The 20628-nt window shown below is 46.6% G+C and overlaps 6 protein-coding genes across 6 annotated transcripts; 4 read left to right on the top strand and 2 right to left on the bottom strand.

The window, feature by feature from the left end:
- Nucleotides 1-203: 203 nt before the first annotated feature.
- Nucleotides 204-2372, top strand: N7487_007189 (putative cholinesterase; the record flags this gene model as incomplete). Its single annotated transcript, XM_056874919.1, has 1 exon — nt 204-2372. One exon carries the CDS (start codon nt 204-206, stop codon nt 2370-2372), a length of 2169 nt encoding a protein of 722 aa, XP_056727107.1.
- A 482-nt stretch (nt 2373-2854) lies between these two features.
- N7487_007188 (uncharacterized protein) lies at nt 2855-4503 on the bottom strand (the record flags this gene model as incomplete). Its single annotated transcript, XM_056874918.1, has 2 exons — nt 2855-4354; nt 4405-4503. 2 exons carry the CDS (start codon nt 4501-4503, stop codon nt 2855-2857), a joined length of 1599 nt encoding a protein of 532 aa, XP_056727106.1.
- A 1538-nt stretch (nt 4504-6041) lies between these two features.
- On the top strand, nt 6042-10704 carry N7487_007187 (uncharacterized protein; the record flags this gene model as incomplete). The annotated part of the gene is made up of 11 exons (XM_056874917.1): nt 6042-6347; nt 6406-6615; nt 6679-6906; nt 6973-7292; nt 7455-7704; nt 7765-7984; nt 8892-8921; nt 8974-9292; nt 9357-9816; nt 9894-10041; nt 10097-10704. The coding sequence occupies 11 exons, from the start codon at nt 6042-6044 to the stop codon at nt 10702-10704; spliced, it is 3099 nt and encodes a 1032-aa protein (XP_056727105.1).
- A 205-nt stretch (nt 10705-10909) lies between these two features.
- N7487_007186 (Zn(II)2Cys6 transcription factor) lies at nt 10910-13209 on the bottom strand (the record flags this gene model as incomplete). Its single annotated transcript, XM_056874916.1, has 6 exons — nt 10910-11593; nt 11643-12149; nt 12202-12752; nt 12807-12907; nt 12961-13089; nt 13142-13209. The coding sequence occupies 6 exons, from the start codon at nt 13207-13209 to the stop codon at nt 10910-10912; spliced, it is 2040 nt and encodes a 679-aa protein (XP_056727104.1).
- Nucleotides 13210-17939: 4730 nt separating this feature from the next.
- On the top strand, nt 17940-19162 carry N7487_007185 (uncharacterized protein; the record flags this gene model as incomplete). Its single annotated transcript, XM_056874915.1, has 2 exons — nt 17940-18081; nt 18135-19162. The coding sequence occupies 2 exons, from the start codon at nt 17940-17942 to the stop codon at nt 19160-19162; spliced, it is 1170 nt and encodes a 389-aa protein (XP_056727103.1).
- An 861-nt stretch (nt 19163-20023) lies between these two features.
- N7487_007184 (uncharacterized protein) lies at nt 20024-20340 on the top strand (the record flags this gene model as incomplete). The annotated part of the gene is made up of 2 exons (XM_056874914.1): nt 20024-20130; nt 20184-20340. 2 exons carry the CDS (start codon nt 20024-20026, stop codon nt 20338-20340), a joined length of 264 nt encoding a protein of 87 aa, XP_056727102.1.
- Nucleotides 20341-20628: the final 288 nt, after the last annotated feature.

Genomic DNA, 20628 nt, shown 5'->3' with positions numbered 1-20628 from the left:
AGCTTCATTTACATCCTCAGCTCACCACTGTAATCCGGTTCATTTCTCTCGATGCCGAGCATGACGCGCATTGCCAAATCCGGAAAACTATAAATGCATGCGGTGTGTGATGTTGCCCCCTGCCAAATTATACCACCATTTTAGAGAAGTTTCTATTTACAGACTCATCCACCGGCTCCAGCTCTTTGAGAATATACTTAGAGATGAAGTCCAAGCTGGTGGTGTTGGTGTCGTCTGTGCTGTTGGGCCAGGTATTGGCCGAAGAACGCCACCCCCTTGTTACATCCCTTGGTGCTCTTCGCATATTGCATTACAACAACCTTGGCCCTCAGAACAATGGCACTTCGGCCGTTTTAGCACATGAACCCTCGAGGTATGCCGATGCGACTGCAAAATGCACCGCCATTGGCGAGAAGCTCTTTCCGTGGTCTTGGAGGCAAAATGACAGTCAAACCGAGCTCGGCTATGAGCTAGATTACCTCGTCTTTACGAAGGAGCTAGGAGCTGACGATTACCTGTGGCTGTCAACAGAACAGGACTCCCACAAGAACTGCTTTGCTCTCTCGATCTCCCATCGCCAGATTATACCGAAGCAATGTAGAGAGAAGCTACCGGCCCTCTGTACTTCAACTCCACCCGCAACAACCGATCTCGACGCAGCCGCAAGAGAAAATACGAAGCTAACTGTCACGTCCAATGATTATACATTCACCGGATATCGGGATGCACGATCCTTCCGCTTCCTGGGCGTGCCTTTTGCAAGTCCCCCAGTCGAGGACTTGCGCCTTGCCCCGCCCCAAGACTATACAGGAGCGAAGAACATCGAAGCGACCAGTATGGGGGATATATGCATTCAATCCCCCTCACCTCTTAGCAAGGTGTCTATTGATGGAATGTCCGAGAACTGTCTTTACCTGAACGTCTTCACCCCATTCCTCCCTCACGATGACACAAAGAGCACTGTGCTCCGCCCCGTGGCTGTTTATATGTATGGCGGTGCGTTCACAAACGGGGCTTCATCTCTGATTGAATATGACGGGGGAAACTTCGCCAGCCGCAGCGATGTGATCGTCGTCACGCTTAATTATCGCCTTGGAGCATTGGGCTTTCTCTCGACGGGGAACCTGACAACCGGAAATTACGGTATTCAAGATCAGATCATGGCTTTGAAATGGGTTCAAGAACACATTTCTGCCTTAGGAGGCGATCCATCCCGAGTCACTGTTTTTGGCCAGTCCTCTGGAGGCCAAAGTATCGTAGCTCTGCTCTCTAGCACTGCAGCAAAGGGTCTCTTCTCCGGCGCGTTGGTGCAATCAGCAAATTTCGATCTCCCATGGTTCCCTCATGATCTTTACTCCAAATACATCGCCCCAGAAGTCTCAAACGCAGTTGGCTGTGAGGGTAATGATTCCGAAGAAAGTCTCGTCAAGTGCCTTCGTTCCGTCCCGGCTTCAATGTATCTCGATAACTCAACCGAGTTCCAAAATGCCACAAAGACCTTCTCATCCAGCATCGCAAATTACTTCTACAACAGCACACAAGCAGCCGGTGCAGATGAGCCATTCATGCCAATGGTAGATGATACCGGATCGGGTGTGATCGACGGCCAGTTCCACGCCCTCCTAGCAAATAAAAGCCTCCCTATCAACGTCCCAACCATGTTCACCACTGTGCGGGACGAAGCAAGCCTCTACATGGGTGCTCTCAGCTTGATAAAAGCCCCATTTGCTACAATTCTCAATACCACATTCGGCGAGACTCTTGCTCAGAATATCATCGCCTCGGGTGCATACAATGTCAATGATTCGGACACCGGTGCCGTCCTCAACGCTGTTTCCGATACCCTGACGCACAGTGAATGGACTTGTCCACAGGGATATCTTCTCGATAACTCTAATTCCGCCTTCACTTCACTATACGAAATCCAAATAACAGATGGCCATGCACAGACGGCAAACATGCCGGATATCTGCTACCCGAATAGTGTATACAACGCTTCCTGTCATACCTCGGATAACCTGCCAGCGTGGGGTACCCTAAATGCCAAGACGCAAGATGTGAAACCGTACTACGATGATCGGGATATTCTTCACTCACAGCTTGTTCATGATGTATTTGGTGCGTTTTTCCGCGACAGGAACCCGAATCCGGATTTGGAGTTCTTGAAGGTCCGTGGCCCTGCGTACGCAAGTACACTTTCTATATTTGGTGGGGAGGATGGTTTTTCGATTGAGCAGTATACGGCCGATGAGAGGAAAATGACGCTTCTGGGGATGCCGCCGTCTAGTACGGCCAATGTTGAGAAGGAAGAAATCTGTGCTGTGCTGCGTGATTACGGGTTTACTTTCCAAAGAGCCCACCTTCATGATTGAATTGATATTGGGTTCTGTTTCTGTCGTTGATAAAACCCCTACACTGAACACTGAATGAAAACTGAAGATTGTAGAGCTCATATCACATTGAAAGCGCAGCGTTGCAAGACTTCATCACCCCTCAGTTACGCCGCTTAGTTTCAACCATCATAGGATCTACACGATGCACCTTTCAGCTTGAATTCGTGTGCCCTGATTATTTGGGCTTGTCATTTGAATTTCATTCGAATCGTGAGAATCATTGCTGCGAAGAAGCGTAAAAAGCCAGAAAAATGAAACGCCAAATCAAGAGGCCGGCCAAAAGCGAGAGTGTAATGTTAGATCTGTCGTCATAGAGGTAAGATGCCAAAGCTAATGGTCTGAGGCGTGGTGATAAAATATATCGTTGGGGCCAAAGGAGAGTGAACGTTTGTATGCTCAAAATGAGAAAACATGGTAGAAAGAAATTCGTTAAGTGTATCAACGTGCATCAGTCGTGGGCATTATTCGTAAATCGGGACCCTCCGCGAGGGAATGTATCCATCATCCTCAGGTACAGTTGCCGGGGGGTATCGCTTTGAGGCAGGGTTCCGAGGGCTCGCCCATCCGGTTGTGCGGGGATGGAATCCGGCACTGCTGTATGATCGGGGACGTTCAGACCCACTTCCTCCGCTACTGGGTCGACTATTACCTGTACTGCCACCACTGTAGCTTCCTCTTCTCATGTCATCTGCGGCGTAAGTACCTAGGTGTCTCGGCATCGCTCTTGGTGGCGGAGGAGTTGGTGACCTGTAGAAAGGTGGCTCTGGAGCAGCTGGCGTAGGGGCCGGGTCACCAAATATAAATTCACGGAACTTGACACCTGCTGTGCGTGATCGAGAACGGTCTTTTGGATTCTCCTTTGGGTAATCTCTCGGATCCCTATCTCTTGGATCCCTGTCTCTCAGATGATCTCTAGAGTAATCTCTCGGGTGAACCTTCGGCGAAGGCTCAGAGTTGGATTTGCTAGATCGTGAAGAGTAGCTTTCATGCCCACGGCGATGTCGGGAAGGACTTGTCGGCGATAGATCTCGGAATGGCCTGCGGGTGTAGGCCTCGTGGGAGTGCCGTCTGGCACTACTGTTGGAAGGTGGTGATAGATGACGCCGCTCCGAGTGCTTATTGGGTTTCGCACGGTCCTTGCGGCGGCGTGTAACCTCATCTGAAGACACATCAGAGACATCTGGAACCTCACCTGTCCCTGGGCTTAGTGGATGGCCGTGCCGGCCACCTTGGTCTCGTCCACCTGAACGTGCTGGACGCTCTCCCCATGGGGGAGGGGATGAAACTCTCGGGGTTGAAAAGCCTGGTCGATTCGTTCCAGGTCTACGTGCAGAAAATGCGGGATATTCCCCGCTGTAATTTCGGCGGTGGTGGCGATGACTGCTGGGCCGATCGGGTTCCGCATGACTATAACGCTTTGACGCCGCCCGGCGTGGACGTGAGAAGTAATCATCTTCGTCGGGTAGAGGATCCTTGCCACTGAAATGATAATGATATGTCCCAAAGTCTGGTGGCGAAGCACGCTTCGTGTGTCTTTTTAAATAGTCCTGTTCCAATCGCCGACTCACGCCTTCATGCCATTCCAACATCTCTGGGTCGGGCTCGGAAGGGAATGCGTCGCGAGGAATCGTTTTCGGAAAGATCTCGCCATTTACATCTGGAATATCCCAAAGGTTGACCGCATTTTGCAAATACACCGAGTGTTCATCTGGGTCCATCAACAGTTGTATTGTCTGCCACCGCACGAAGCCATTCGGAAGTAGGGACGGGATCGATGGGGGTTCATATGGGTTTGCTGAGGGCTGGAGGCTGTGGAAACATCCTAGTGACTGGTAGATGAATGACAGGGCTTGTCCCTTAGTCTCGAGGAATAAAGGGTCGTAGTTGCCGCCGACTTTGCGGTAAAAGGTAGCAAGTCGCTCGGGAGTGATATCAGTGGTGCCATTAGTATCAAAGGATGACTTTGGAGGTGTCAGTGTGGTCTTCAATACAGGTAGGGTCTAGAACTTACCATCAACTGTGCGATCCCCAGGCACAGCTGTTCGAGCAGTGGGGCTGGGCTCTTGTCTGGATTGATCAATGTACCCCATTGTATATCCGCCGAAGCCATGAATGCGGGGTATGAGATAGTGAGAAGTGCATGCAAGCAGATGCATCAAAGCATTTCATCTCACAGGCTTCGAGGTTGGGCGCGTGTCAAGAGAAAGTGACAGCGAAGACAAGAGCGGTCAGGCACACACGAGAAGCGGGACCCACTGCGGGGGAACCAAAGAACTGCGAACTATGAAAGTTCAATCACTACGTATAGATCTGATAGATCAAGTACAAAGAGGACATTGGAAAATCTGAGAATATTAAGATATCAAGACATATCTATATTTTTCTAAATTCACTAGAAACAAAATACATGTGACTTGATGTCATTCATACCCGTGACTCACATACAATGTTGCATGACTGTGAAGCCTGATGTGGCGCCGCATGACCCAATCAGCAGTTAATTGAGTCTCTTTGGCATTTAACATGATGGTAATCAATATACGGAGTAGACTTCCCCAAGGAATCAATCCCTCCTAGATGCCTAGAATGGGCGGATGATAGTAGTAAGAAGACTAGTACCTCCGAATCTTCCTTTGCATTGTGATCTATCTGTATTATATTCATATCCCCACAGCCTCACTTCACTCCACAACGAATTAATGAACCCGAAGTTTACTAAAAAATAAAAAAGATCACTATGACAACCATTAGGTTGTAATGGCAAGTTTCCAATTTAGTTTACCCACTTTCATACCCATACTCTTAAGTCACATGTTAGTTTAATGGCGATAGGGTCATGACATAATAGCTGCAGGCATCCATCCATAGATCCCCTGATCCCCCTGCAAGGTTAAATATTAAGCCGCAAAAGCACTTGGTAAATTATGTTCTCACAAACGTATTTTATATATTCTCGAGTTCCAATACGTCAAGTCTCAAATTACGCGTCTGGATCGAGGAAATATGAACTCATATAGTGCAACCTCCAATAGCTAGATATTCTAATGTTTCAAGGGAATATCCTGTGCTGCCATACTCGATGTGCCTAGTTGAAGCTGGCCAAGAATTAAGCCGTCGGAAGGTTGAGAAGAGATGCCACAGGAGATCCTTAATTGAGTGTGGCTTGGTATGACTTGCAGATATTAATCTTATCATAGACTTGGGTAGTAGATCAGATGGCAACGAAAAAAAAGTAAGTTAGAACAGTGCTCGAGTATGTATTGACAGTCAACGGAAGGCTCACGCTATAAAAGCTAGACGGAGGGGTGTGTATTTGTAGTTAGGAATCAACGCAATACGCAATGCAAAGTGAGGTCTATCGTCCATGAACGGAAACATGACTCTGTCCTATTTGCTTTATCTTCACTTTAAAGGGGATGGGTTTGATCTGATAAGCTTGAACCAATGAAATAACGAATCAAGGATGCGACAATACGAGTCAAATCATATTGTGCACGTGATGTAGAGCTGAGTAGGCCGAGCTGTGGGGTAATCTCTACATTATCCCTATGCTCGCGAGGTAGTTGACCGGAGAAAGATATGTGGAGTGCTTGCCCATTTTGATCCCCGTTTATACTCAAGACCGGGTAAAGCCCCCGTTGTCTCACCATGCCGAGAAGTGAGCTTGTGCGGGACATGGAATTGCCCACCAAGTTTTATCCAGATTCCACGCACCACTATTCCTATCAGCCAGATTACAGCAGTACTGGAACTAGATACAATAAGAAAGAGATATGGAAAAAGGACAAAACGCTCGGCCGAGGAGCATTTGGGATGGTTTGGCTCGAACGATGTGTGAGTGGAAACACAGTCAAGCTACGTGCTGTCAAAATCATCACTAAGGACCCAAACCCTTTACATCAAAAATACTGCGACCAGGAACTAAATGCAATTGCAAAGTTCTCGCAGATGAAGGTAAGTTGAGCTGCTCCTTTCTTAGGTGATAGAGACTAATATCTATTCACTCACAAAGTACGACGGTTTATTTGTGAGGTCTGTTGGATGGTTCGAAAATGAACATTCCCTCTATATTGCTATGGAACACATCAAGAATGGCGATCTTCATGATAATTTGAAAGGCCCATTGCCCGAGAAAGAAGTTCAACAGATTTCTTTTCAAATCTTGCGCGGTCTCCAACATCTCCATGATAACCACTTTATCCATCGAGACCTCAAACCCAAGGTAATCTTTTGCCCCTATATACCCAGCTGATAGGTATGGCTTTTACTAATAAAATAGTATTAGAATGTATTCGTCATGTCAACAGGTCCTCAATGGTGGGTCAAGATCGGTGACTTTGGTGTCAGCAAACGGTTCAATGAGGATGCCGCAAATCACACTCAAGTTGGCACTCCAAGATTCATGGCGCCTGAGATGCAGCATATATACCCCTCTAGACTCAGTCCTTCTCAAATTGAGACTCGTCGCCTTCATTTCGTATATGGTGTCGATATATGGTCGTTGGGCGTGATGGTATGCTATATGCTTTGCTATAGCTATCCATTTCCGACATTTCCCTCCTTGTACTCTTATGTCCAGACGTCAATTTTACCATCTAACATCTTACCACTCGCTATCAGCTCGAAAGCTCTTACCTTTTTGAAGGCTCTACTAGCCGCCGATGCTATGCTGCGACCATCTGCCAAGGAGGCCCTCGAGAATGCGTGGCTGCAAAACCTTGCTTCGTTTGATCTTGGCTTAGAAACAACTATCGCGGGGTTGAATCTTGGCACAGCAATCTCAGCCTCATCAGAAGCCTCAAACTCCTGGAATATTCCATCTCAATCCACTGAAGTATCCAAGAACCTGTCAACCAAGCATTCCACCATACAGTTCCCAACGAAAGGGACGCAGCCTCGGTCTTCTTCTCACAACGATAAACCCACTCTCAATTCTGTGTCCAGGCTAGATTCTACTGCTATGCCTAAAGAGAAGAAACCCAGCTCGTTGATGCAAGTTTTCCCCTATGTTGATGATGGAGGATGGAGGATGGAGGATGAATGCTAACAGCTCATGAACAGTGTGGCTAATGCTGTCTACGATGAAAACTCAGCTGTCACAGTTTCCGAAAAGACCATGGAGACCCTTCAATTATCACGTGGTGATACTGTCCTAATCAAGGAAAAGAACGGCAGGGACACTGTTTTGGTCGTCTTGTCTAGAAATAACCTAGAGGATGGATATGCTTACATTAACCGTGTGGTGCGTGACAACCTCCACGTCAGGGAAGGTGATGTTATCACTATGCGCTCTTACCTCAATATCCAATACGTAAGATTTTACCTTCTCTCCCCTTTTATCATGAGCTAACTTCTAGTTTTCGCCACTCAGGCCAAGCGTATTACCGTCCAGCCTACGGCAAATAACCTCGAAGGCTTCACTAGCTCTCTCTTTGATGTATACCTCACTATTTACTTCCGCAACGCATACCGCCCAATCCGAGGGGGCGATCGATTCACCGTAGGAGGTGACAAGCGAGAAGTGGAATTTAAAGTTGTTGAGATTGACCCTGCGGAGTATGGTGTTGTTGCGAATGACACAGTTATCCACTGTAGATGATTTCCAGTTTTATTTCTCGTCCAATACGGCAATGAACTTGATTATCAGTCCAATGCTGATGATATTGGGTATCTTGCATATTGATCACGGCTTTTCTGTTCAAGGGATACCAAGGGAAAACCAAGGTACCGAGCATTTCGCAGTCGTATGGCTAATTACTGTAAGTGAAAGGCCTTACTATTTGAGAAAATGAGCCGAATTGTTGATCAGATTATCTAGTCTCTTGACTGAAGTATTTATAGCGGTCTATGGTTGTGCCATTGGCACATGCTAAAATGTCCGGCTGCTCCTTTTCGCCCCCACACAGCGTTATCAGATCGCCAATAAAGTGTAATTGGGTTATACCACTGGCAGAGATCGCTGACATAATGGGAATTGATGAGATTCAAATTGTGGACGCTTCTAAGGAGGGATAGACGAATGGTAGGTGCATTTACAATGTTGGGACGGATTATATATAATATCCTCCCAGAAGGGGACACTGCCACTGGCCGCCGATTTTTCTTAGCGATGCCTATTTGATTATATTTCTTATCAGATTATATATGTACCGACATAAGTACTCGTAGATGCAAGATAAGCAGATCCCTGCAAGCGGCTTCCGTACTTTAATACGCATATTGTACGTCCATTAGATAGGGGCTTTCCCCATGCCCAGTCGAATTTCTTTGTGGACCTCTTTCTTTTCTCCCCCTCCTACTAACCAACTATTGCTGATATACTGGATCAATACAAGATGGTGTCAATGGCCGAGAATAGCGAGAGTGGTCTCACAAGGGCATCAGCTGGGCCCCCAAAATCCAGCCGGCCGCGGATGCTAGTTGTGATTAGCTGTCTATTTGTAGGATCCGGTGGAGTCTCAGTAGAAGCAGCCATGCCGGCTAACATTAATTTCTTAGTTATCATTATTCACGGCCGCTCTGGATTTTGTACGTCTTTTTTCCCGATACCCCGAAGACGAACGTCATTTAAGCTGACAAGTCTGCACCAAGACAATCACCAGTCCCGCCATTCCCACTATTGTTGCAGACTTCCGATCGGGTTCAGGTTACACCTGGATCGGATCTGCCTATCTCTTGGCAAATGCAACTTCCAGTCCAGTATGGGGGAAACTTAGCGATATCTGGGGACGCAAAGCAATGCTGCTGACTGCGGTCGCGGTCTTTTTTGTCGGTTCTCTCCTCTGCGCAGTATCAACCAATATGCCCATGTTTCTCAGTGGTCGTGCCATCCAGGGAAGCGGTTCGGGAGGCGTCGTTATCCTTGTCAATATCTGCATCACAGATATGTTTGATATAAGGTATATCGCAGACTATTACCTCCGATATGACTGCTGGGTCTCGCTAACAGTAACAAAGACGCAGGAGTATGTACCTGGGACTAACCAGTGTGGTCTGGGCACTGGCCAGTGGTATTGGTCCGGTCCTAGGCGGAGTGTTCACTCAACTCGTCTCATGGAGGTGGAATTGGTGGATCAACCTACCTTGCTGTGCATTGGCGTTTATCATGCTGATCTGGCTTCTCAATGTTGACGCTGGAGCAAGCCGACTATCTTTCCGATCTGGCCTGAAAAGACTTGACTGGCTTGGAATTGCCACCATTTTAGGAGTCACTTTGCTCCTTCTCCTGGGCCTGAATTTTGGAGGAGAAACTTTCCCGTGGAATTCACCAACGGTCTTATGTCTCATTGTATTCGGAGTCATCACCATCCCATTGTTCGTGCTCAGTGAAGTAAAATACGCCCGGTTTCCCATCATGCCAATGCGTCTTTTCAAACATCCCTCAAATATGGCATCATTGTTGGTTTGCTTTTGCCATGGTTTCGTGAGTGCTTTTTCGGTCATTTTCGGTCATTTATCTCACGATGTCAGCCATTAATTAAATGGATTTGAATCATTCAGGTCTATATCTCTGCCTTCTATTTCCTTCCTCTTTTCTTCCAGGCTGTGAAGGGAACATCGATCCTGACGTCGGGAGTTTTGATTCTTCCCATCGCTATCATTCAATGTCTTACAGGGATTGCCACAGGATTCGTCATAAAGCACACTGGTAAGAGACAAACACTTTGTTCCGTGCTGAATTTCCAGCTTACCCTCACCCACAGGCCACTTTTGCGAGCCCATCTGGACCGGAATGGCCGTATTAACACTAGGGTTCGGTTTATTCACTCTTTTCGACGAGCATATGTCGATAGTCAAAATTGCAGTGATTGAGGCTGTCGCTGGGTTTGGCGTAGGTATGAATTTCCAGTCGCCTCTGATCGCGCTGCAATCCCATGTTGCCTCGGACGATTTTGCAACTGCAACTGCAACTTTTGGGTTCACTCGCAATATCGCCACCTCTCTTTCTGTTGTCATCGGAGGAGTGGTCTTCCAACATAGCATGCAAACTCATGCCACAACACTTACAAATGTCCTTGGAGATGAGATGGCAGCACACTTTGACGGGTCTAGTGCGGAAGCCAATGTAGGCCTGATCGCATCACTCCCTGTCCACCAGCGCAATGCAGTCCGCATAGCGTATGTCGCTAGTCTTCGTTCCATGTGGATTTTGTATGTCTGCGTTGCCGCGGTAGGACTTTTGGCTAGCTTGATGGTCAACAAAAAGTCCCTTGAAGGCCCGACCGATAGAAAGTCAAATGGCCAGGTGTCAGAGGAACTGCAGTCCCACGAGCTGCCACGAATAACTCAAAATTCATCTCTCACATTCTAGCATGTTTCGAGGTGAAGTGCCATTGGAATATGCTAATCATTCCCGATGTTGTCGGTATAAAATTTTGATTCAAAGTGTATACTGCTAAATGTAGATATTTGACTACCAACCCATATCAAACGGCTTATACAGATACCTCCGAATCCCTTCCTTTTTCCCTTGTGTATACTCACATAAAAGCATGTTGCAAATATCACGATAGATTTCATGCGGTCCATAAAGAAAGATTTGGCCATGAGTATACAGTATCAGTAAGAGAGGGGTCGAGCAAGAAATCAACGTCTGGCTGGGCCAGGAACTCTTCCATGCTCTCTCCTAAAAAGGCCATATCGTTTGCATCGTTTGCCGGGGCAGTCGATTCAGGAATACCAGAGCCAGCGGTATTACCAAAAACCCCCAACTGGTTAGGGGCAGTAACAGCAAGAGAGTCAGTCGAGCTCTCTGCGACACGAGATAAATCACTGTGGAAATGGCCGCCCTCTGACGTTTGAATCTTATCCAAGCACTGCTTCACACATTCCAAATTATCGTAGAACTCGGTGGCAGCAAGATTCCCGTGGCTGCTCATCGCCCGGAGAATTTCGAAAGCTGCCTCGAACAAAGCGAAGTCATTGCTGTTCTCCGGGTATACCAGGCTAGATATAACCATTATCAGTGCCGAAGAGAAGAGATAGTGAGCATAGAAATATCCGAAGATCGGGACTGATCCGTTGGTCCATTCTTCCACAATCAGCGAGTGGGTATGTCTTGCAGCGTGAATACACGCATCACTAAGTGTTTTGAGAGTCTGGCGAATGTTCGTCTGCGCGTTATCTTCCGTGGTGGACTCCGGGGATGTAGCTTGAATCAACGCATGCAGAAGGATCGGCCGACTGGCTAGCATTATACACTACATTCAATTAGCCGACAATCCATTTCTGCATAGGCTGTCCACTTACCTGATTGAATTGAAGATGTAGTGATATGACGTTCATTGGAACGGGGCCGTCACGATTGAGCCGAATCTGCGAGGGAAGAGCACAGGACCACTCCTTGAGAGAGATGAGTAATTTTTGCTCCCGCTGCAGGAAAGACTCCGGGAACCTTTTTCGGCTATACACACGGTCAATGACCTGACCTGTGATCTTTGCCAACCCAATACTGGCGGTGAGGAATTCAGTGTCGGATGTGTGGTCATTGTGGATATCACCAGGCACATTTGATGGCATGTCAACGTAGATGTCTGCGTCGGAAATTTGAATCGGCCAGCCGACCTTCGAGCCGTACATTCGGTCAAATACATATATTGCCCACCATAGTCTGGTCCGATGCTCGCGCTGCACGGGGTCTGGGCACTTGCTTTCTGGGATATTGTGATTCAGCCCTACAGTTAAGCCTAGACGCATAGCGCTGCCAACCAACAGAAATGCCGAATGGCGTCGGTTTAAGAAAAACGAGTATAGTGACTGCAATTGTGAGTACATAAACCATGTGCAATAGAAGTGATAAATATCTTACCAAAAGTAAAAGAGTTTCAATATGTGCCAGGCTTGGTCGCTCCGGCAAGATGGGTATCATCGTCATCGCATTGACGTAATAGGCCACGCCGGGGACATTGCATTCAAGGCTCGGGGTTGATCGTGCAGAATATACTTCTCCAAGCGCGAAGAGAGCAAAGAATTTACATTTCAGCACGGGGTCGTCGAAGTTGTCCTTGCGATATGCATCCTCGAGCTCGTCGATGGTCGACTTTCGAAGAACCAAATGATACACCCGTGTGACCTGACTGAACACAATCTGAAGCAAAAGCCGAGCTCTTGGCAGGCTCGGCCATTCAATTGCGGGATTACATATTTTCATTAACGCAGTTTCCGGTGTGTACTGCGTTCGAGGCATGTGAGAAGTGGTCTCGCTTTTGGTAAGAACCTTTCGGAGTCTGGTGGCGAACGCCGTGCATGCTGCTTCACAGACGTGGATCGGTGGTAATGAAGGGTCATATGGTAGGAACCATGCCCGCTCACCGAGCATTGGATTTCGAACATGTGTGTCTGCATCTGGTTCGGGTAGATCTAGAAAATGGCGTAAGTCGGAGCCACCGGAAAGACTAAGGAAACTTTAAGTACCTTCATCATGCCCTTGGTGTTCTGTCGGTGTTAAGAGCCCAGGGGATTGTGATAATTGACTACGCAAGCGCTGGTTCTCGGCAGCCAGTTCCTCGAGATAACTGGTCGAATATTTAGTCTTGCAACGGCGTGTGCTTAGCTTAGTGGAGCATACCTCTCATGCACTTTAACTTGACGATCTCGGTTGACATAGTGGCATTCGGCAGGACAACCAGCCTGCCGACATTTAAGACATGGCTGGCCACCAGTGCATTTGATTTTGTGTGAGTGGCATCTCCGGCACCTTGAGACGTGACATTAGCGGCTAGACTCGGGGATGGGTTCTCCGGACTTACGCGATGGACTTCTTTTTCTGTTTTCTTATGGCTGCATCGCTGCTCGGTATCTTTAATGAGGAGGTCATATTTTAAAATATAGTAGACGGGCTATCAAGAAGATCCAGTACGGGGTAAAGAGTAAAATTGGAATTTCGCCGGACGATGTTGACCGGTGAAATTTCATGTTGCCGAGCCAATCACCGTCTAGGATTTGCCCTTATATGGACGAGTAAGTGTTGCCACCGGGGACGTAAGGGACATAACTCTCTCATTAAATAATCCATGGATATTGCTACAGTAATTTATATAGTTATCCTCTCTCGCTTGCATGTTTTCCAAGGTTCTAAGGTTAGGAGTCATCAGTATCAACTATTATATATAAAAAAGTGCTTTTTACGCCCCTTGGATTTATATATATTCATATAACAGACATTCAAAAAGATATCTAAAAAAAAATTCACATTTAGTCCCCCGTGTAAGTTGGATAAAAGAAATCATAGTATCTGATCATCCATCTCATCTCAAGGTAAATCGAAAGACATAGGCTCTTGAGAGAAACTATGGTTCAAGTCTGCCACCAGATCATCTAGAGAAGGATTGTTCCACGTAGGTGAGGTTGACGTTAAAGAATCGGTGAAAGACTCTGGTGTTTCAAGGTATTCATTTTGACCTTGGAAAAGGTCCGGTGAGATATCTCGTTCCCAACACCTGCTCATTCTGCAATCTTGAATCCAAGTCAGTAAGTATTCTTGATGGAAACCGAGAAGGGTTTTTCATACCAGAGTTCATGTCGTCGTCTCGCTCAATTGAATCACAGAGGTTGTGAAAATGCTTCGCTAACTGCGCTCGTGACTTCGCGACAAATTCGACTGCTGTTGCTCCATGAGAACCAAGAATACAGTTCATTTCTTCTCTTGCTCTGCCTGTACTCCAATCCAGACGACCTGTCAATGCCTGGCCTATGGCACTTGAGGCACTGCACCAGCTGTCCTCAATAAGGCCTGATTTCGCGGTATGATATTCGTGCGTTATTCTTTTAGTATCATGAACCTGCGGTTCTGGCTGCTCCCAGACCTTGTCGGAACTACCCGTATCGCACCTCTCACTCGGTTGATCGGGGAGTGTGGGGAATCTGTTGTCCAATCCAATCTGTGACAGGCTGAGAAAGTTTGAGGAGGAAAAGGTCGTTGGCCATAGGAGAATTTGCGGGAGGCACATAACCAAATCACCTGGCTGTACCAAGATCTCATGGGCTTCACCAAATACTTTGCATCCATCTCCATACTTTGGTTCTAACGGGCTCTGTGGCCATGAGTTGAATTCCTGATGAAACACTGGGACTAGTCGGATCTTTTGTGCAGTCTCACATGTCGGGAATATGATAGTACTATGGATGTCGCTCGTGCCTTCTCCTTGGGCCAGTAATTTAGTACGGGCGATTGGGACACCGAACCCTACATCGTCGCATTGGGAAACAGTGGTTACTTGGTATTGCCGTGGGCGATGAATTAGTTTCCGATTTTGGTCTGGTCTGCATGCGACTAGAATAGCATAATAAGCCGGATCCCGTTGTACCATTTGAGATATCATCCTGTAGCATTGCTGGACGAAATTTCGATTGAATGTCGAATTTGTATCTTCTTTAGTACCGCTTTTTTCAAGGTACTTCCGAACACGCCTGAACACACCAAACTCTTCCATGTAGGAAAAGAACCCAGGGATATAGAGAAATCCATCCCTTTGCCAACGCCACCACGCATCGGCAGACCCAGTATAACGATATAGCAGCTCCGTATTTGAACAAAGGTTGGCAGTAGGGGTACAGGTATGGCCTTCTATTGTGAAAGGCAAGTTAGCAGATATACGACAGCGACTGAGCATCTCACGTATGAGCCATGAAGGGGGAATTGACCGTACCTATGTAACTGTAACATCTACGAGAAGAGAATGCCTCCAATTTGTGAATTACCTCTGCTCTAGTGCTGTCACATGGATCCTCTGTGGGAATAAAGTGGGCTAGACGCCTCAGGTGCTCAGAGCAAAAGCTACCCCATGATATTGTGTATGCCCAGTCCACCAATGCTGTCAGAAGCTTTGTATCGAACCTCGCTTGAGGGGTAGTGATCAGGGCGATCAGTGGCAAGCATATAGGAATACATCCGCAGCACTGCCACTCATTTGGGTCTTTATTGGTTGGTAGCTCTTGTGTAGGCGAGGCTGCCAATGATAACGGGTTTTGCGATTGTATGTTTGGGAGGAATCGCGTTTCTGACTCAACGGTGGAAGGCGGAGTGTCAACCTCAGCGCAACTATCGGTGCCTTTGTTCTGAGCTGAACTCGAGGAGGTTTGGGATTTTCTTGCTTGAAACACTGTAAGCCGCATTCTTGGAGGTTCAACTGGATAATATCATGACTTACATCCCCGTGCTGCCAAGCGTGTCTGGGGTATCCCTAAAGTTTCCAATGCCCGTTGGACATCACTTGCCATGAGTCGATTCCGATTGCGTCCACGTTCTGGTCTGTTTTTCATGCTCTCTTCAAGGAGTGATAAGGAGTCTAAATGATTCAAGTGCTTGCTTAAACAGGCTGTCAATGAAAGCAAATGTTTGCTCCAAGTTAAGGGGCGAGTATGAATTGGAAGAGCCTTGTCGAAGGGAATTTTCCAGTACCGAAATATTGTTTGGATACTTGATCGTTTCGCTAGCTCCGATTTCTTATGTCGCTTCACAATCGGTTTTACCGTTTCTGTATATCCGATAGCCTTCCGGTAGTCGCCGAGGCTCTCATACCTCGTAGACCAAAGATCATTCTGGCATATCCAGTCCCACGCGGCACTGATGGATGACGCGACACGCTCATCGATTTCGGAACTTTTCGTCAAAAGGTCGGTTAAAACATCCAAGTGTTTATGCTCTGGTTTTCCATGTAATAGAGTCGCGATAAATGATTCAGAGGAGTATTCTATATCACTCGAGAAACTTTGTGCCACATGATCCATGATGAAATATTGATCTTAATCTTCAAATACTCAATGTATGTAGTCTTAATCGCTTCCTTTGACTCTTTTCCTATTGTTCAAAGAGAACTAATCGGTATATATACTTAGAACTTGAACTCAATTTGGGGGATTGCTTCTTTGCGCTTCTGGCTAGGTGCAGGGCACTTCTTTCAGTTGCCACAGACATCATGGAGTGGTGGGTGGTGGTCGTCATTTACAAATAACATTGATTACTGATAATATATCCGAAACTTTGACATTTGATTGCCCATAGATCGAGGCTGCTGAACGGTAGCGGCGGGTATGAACTAACAGGTCGCATGATTGCCTCTTACCTAGCTTTTATGGCACGGGAAGCCCGGAATTATGCACGTTCTAGTCTCTTGGGTGGATAGATCGACATTGGGGGAGGACAGGCTCTTCCAACCATACTGCATTAGACTTACTCTGACATGATGGTTCGATTCGTGTGAGACTGTACGCTCAAGCGGGAACCATAGTAGGGTATTTCCAAGGTTACCAGGCCCTGACCCCATTATTCATCCTAGTTCGATTCTAGATGCTTCCATCCCACTGACATCTGTCATAAACCTTATTGTCTATTCTGTGCCCCCCTTGGTGGATCGGAAGCGCGTGTGATTGATTGGATCTCGATACATACAGGTACCCAGGTATGGAGAGGAGGGAAAGGGTTCCTTTCCTGCTTTAAGTGGCTCTTTTCTTTTTCTTTTGGTTTCCTTGGCAAATAGAACGGGATGAAAAACACCACACATGATACTCTATACATTATATAGATGCACCAATGCACCAATCATAGGTATAGATTAACCTGTATCTAAGCAGTTGGAACATCATCAGCATCCTTTTATCAGGTTTTTTTTTTACATTGGTAGGGATATCAATGGCTCCCTTTGGCCTCCTGCTTCGTCCATTAGTCACATGCCACCCGGACGGAGTCTGGTGCATTTCTTCGAGGAATTGACGTAATGATGGTTGAATGATCTACGTGTCACTGCACCCAGAAAAGGAAAGAAATTTACCTGTTTCTGCATCTCAGATAACGATTCTTCATCCCAGCAGAGGGTCTAGTGTTTTGGGTAACACAACTTATATCAATTTAGCTCGGTCCCCTTCGAATGATATCGGGCTTCCTTAAACGACAGTGAACTGCAGGCCTGCATGGGGCCAATGTAATAAGCATCAGGGATGGAAATGCGATAGGGTACATGCTGCCCCTCATTGGTAAGAGTAATTTCCCTCGCTACGTGATGTGCACGGATCGTATATGCAAGCCCAACACCACACCAATATTTTGACTAAGTTATTTTGACGTATGCTTTTAGGAGGTCGCTATTATATGTTCATATTCGACTGTTGGATATTAGCTTTCAATTTATCTTTATACCTTGGGGGTTAAATTTATATTTATAGACTGTAGAAATGCAATATAAAGAAACGTTGTAGGTACACATATTGGCAAACGATGGTGGAATTATCATTAAATATATCTATCTATCTATCTATATATATATATATATTAGATCTCACTAATAATAACTGCTGAAATGATCAAGACAAGCCGAGCACCCGGTTTATTTGATCGGTTCCTATCAAATTTCGGCTCAAGTCCTTTTCTTTTGGGAGATGTGAATTTGCCGACTCGGTGGATATGTTTCTGGCATAGGAACCATGGAAGCATTTTGCGATCGGGCAAATGATATTTTGCCGTCCCCTCCTCCGAACTACAGTCGAACACAATTAGTATTTAAGTAATTCATGTCGTAGGGATTAGATTAAATAAGCATACGTCCTTGCATGATGAAGTTCTCAAATGTGGAATTCGTGGTTAATAGCTCGTCTGACTCGCCAATTTTCAAAACCCACGACATAATAGACGGCGAGATCATTTTTACACCTCACCAAGAAACCAACATTGAAGACATAAACATCACTCTTAAAGGTACGCGAGTAGTAGAGGTAGCACTACTTTCGTGATATTAATACAATAAATAGGCAGGACACGAATCGAACTGGAGAACATGAATACACATATTGCTCTGCCCCCCAATCGGCTCCTGAAACCCTTCCTAAGCATGGAGTTGCCGATTCACGATTACTGCTGGGATACAAACACGCTCAGACCTGGCAGGAGTTATCGAATGCCCTTCAAGTTCATCGTTCCCGAGGAACTTCCCATCCATGCGTGTCAACACCAATGCGCCAATCACCAAATCCAACAAGAACATCTGCAGCTACCTGCAAGTCTCAGCTACCGTGGCACACAGTACGACAAAATGCACGACATGTCACCTAAAATGGCAGAAGTAGTCTACAGTATCAACTTTGCGCTGCAGCAGCGAGATAGCAAGGCAAGGAGGCCAAAGAAAATCCAAGAAGCAACACATCCCGTGCAAATCCTTCCAACACGAACTGAGCATCCCCCAATTCTTGTCCCAAAAAAGAATAACTATTATCGACAGCGAACAGAAAAGTCATTATCCACGGGGTTGCTGCGACATTCACGTGGCAAACTCGCAGCCTGCTCTGCTCAACCACCAGCCATCCAGTTGGAAAGTTTCCAACCAAAGAATACAAATGCGTCAACTTCTGTGAAGATTGATCTTCGGTTTGACCCTTCTCATTCGGGTCAGTTGCCACCAAGTCTTCTTGCTGCCGAATTTCAGTTGCGGGCAATGACTTTCTTTGGGGTTGAGACATGGCAAGATTATCCAGATCTGAGTGACATTTCTACCTGGGGTTCACGGCGAGAATTCTGGTCTGATTATGTGGCAGTGACACTGACCAACGAAATAAAATTGGACTGGAATGCTCAGGAAGAAGGGGACCGCACGATCTTCACTGGATCAGTCGAGGCTTGCGTTTCACTGCCTACCCATCGACGCTATCCACCAACCTTCCATTCGTGTTTAGTGTCTCGGGTCTATGCCCTGAAGGCAACTTTGTTCTATGGAGTACATGGACAGACTCGAAGGAGATCATCCATATCGGTTTCTGTTCCAGTCGAGATTTATGCAACATGAGATATTCCAGCGACTTTATAATATAATTTTGTTCAGGCAATGTAGTCTAGCTGCCATGCGGCGCAATGTTTATTTGATCAGCTACCCGCGCGGACCAGCTTCGGGAAGTCATATCAGACACAATAATCTCTTCTTCGGCCTTTACCACAACAACCTCTTCGATCCAGACCCCGAGTTAATGCCGTACCAAATTCAGGCCCACATTCCTAAACCCCCTATCTACCAATACCATTGCTTGAATGCCATCGATGAACAATTTCATCACTGACGAATCTTGCATTTCAGTTTCGAACATTCCGCGATCGACATGCCATCCTTCCCTTGAACTGACATTCAGCCACAACAATAAACAATACGAGCACTCCATTCCTACCTCGCAGTACTTGCCTGCCTTGGCTTCTTGTTGATGGCCTAGCTTCGGGTGCTTTGCACACAAATTAGAACTGGACATGCCGCCGATCATGATTTGATTTGGTATTTTAGTCCTCGGGGAGTATGTACATGTGTCAACGGGTAGAATTCCACACGCGGGATTTGATCCCTAAGGCCCATCTAGCAGGAGAATAAGTGCAGCTGTTACCCCTAGCCCGTTTTCTCACAGTTGACGTGTTTCTCCTGTCAGCTGGTGAATTGCTGTCCATTATTCACCTCGCTACATCAACCGAACAAACCGACTTCCTCATCGATTGGACATCTCGACTACTATTAGACCACTTGTTTTTACTATTGCATCCTTATACATCGGCGATTGCTCTCTTCTCAGCCGGTCACGCGACTATCCCTTGAATCATCCTATCGATCATAACACAACAACATCGGAACCAACGCGTCCATCTCGGATTGATAACACATAATTTCATCATGGCTCTTGTTCGGGACCCATATTTCTGGAAACGGTTCTCAACTGCGGTCCACATGGATGAAGAGTCCAAAGCAGTCGTCCAGGGAGCCCAAACAAAACAAGATGAGTAAGATACCCTCGTCTACTATATCCTTAATGAACCTCAACTCACCCTTACAGGGCATCATGGCTTGACCGCGAACGACGAAAGAGCAAACGATCAATCATCTGGGGCTTTGTCATTTTCTTCGGCATTGTGCTCCTTATCGTTGTCGGCGTGGTTCTATGGTGGCTTTCAAAGAACAACTGGCTCCAACCTCGTCCGGATGACCCTTGATAACCGGGCTTTTTCCACGGGCGGCGTTTTTAATTTCTAATTTTTGCGTTTATTTGGAGTTTGCATGGCATTGGAGATATACCCGCCGCGCCTGCACACGGCGTTTGGCATTTTACTTAGATAGCTTTTACATAGAACTGCATACAATAGATAATTCAAAATCATACATCTCTATCTCATCTACTACGTACCTCGTTTATCTATCGATGTGCCCGTGGACCTATGATATACTTCACCTGCTCTGTCTAGCGCATACACTTGCCGTAACAGGCATAGCGTGTCTGGGGG

The sequence above is a fragment of the Penicillium crustosum genome (assembly GCF_028827405.1).
Source record: "Penicillium crustosum strain IBT 35664 chromosome Unknown utg000003l_segment0_segment0, whole genome shotgun sequence".
In the NCBI taxonomy this organism is placed as follows: domain Eukaryota; kingdom Fungi; phylum Ascomycota; class Eurotiomycetes; order Eurotiales; family Aspergillaceae; genus Penicillium; species Penicillium crustosum.
Note: the sequence above shows the minus strand (reverse complement) of the source record. Positions and strands in the feature narration are given on the sequence as shown.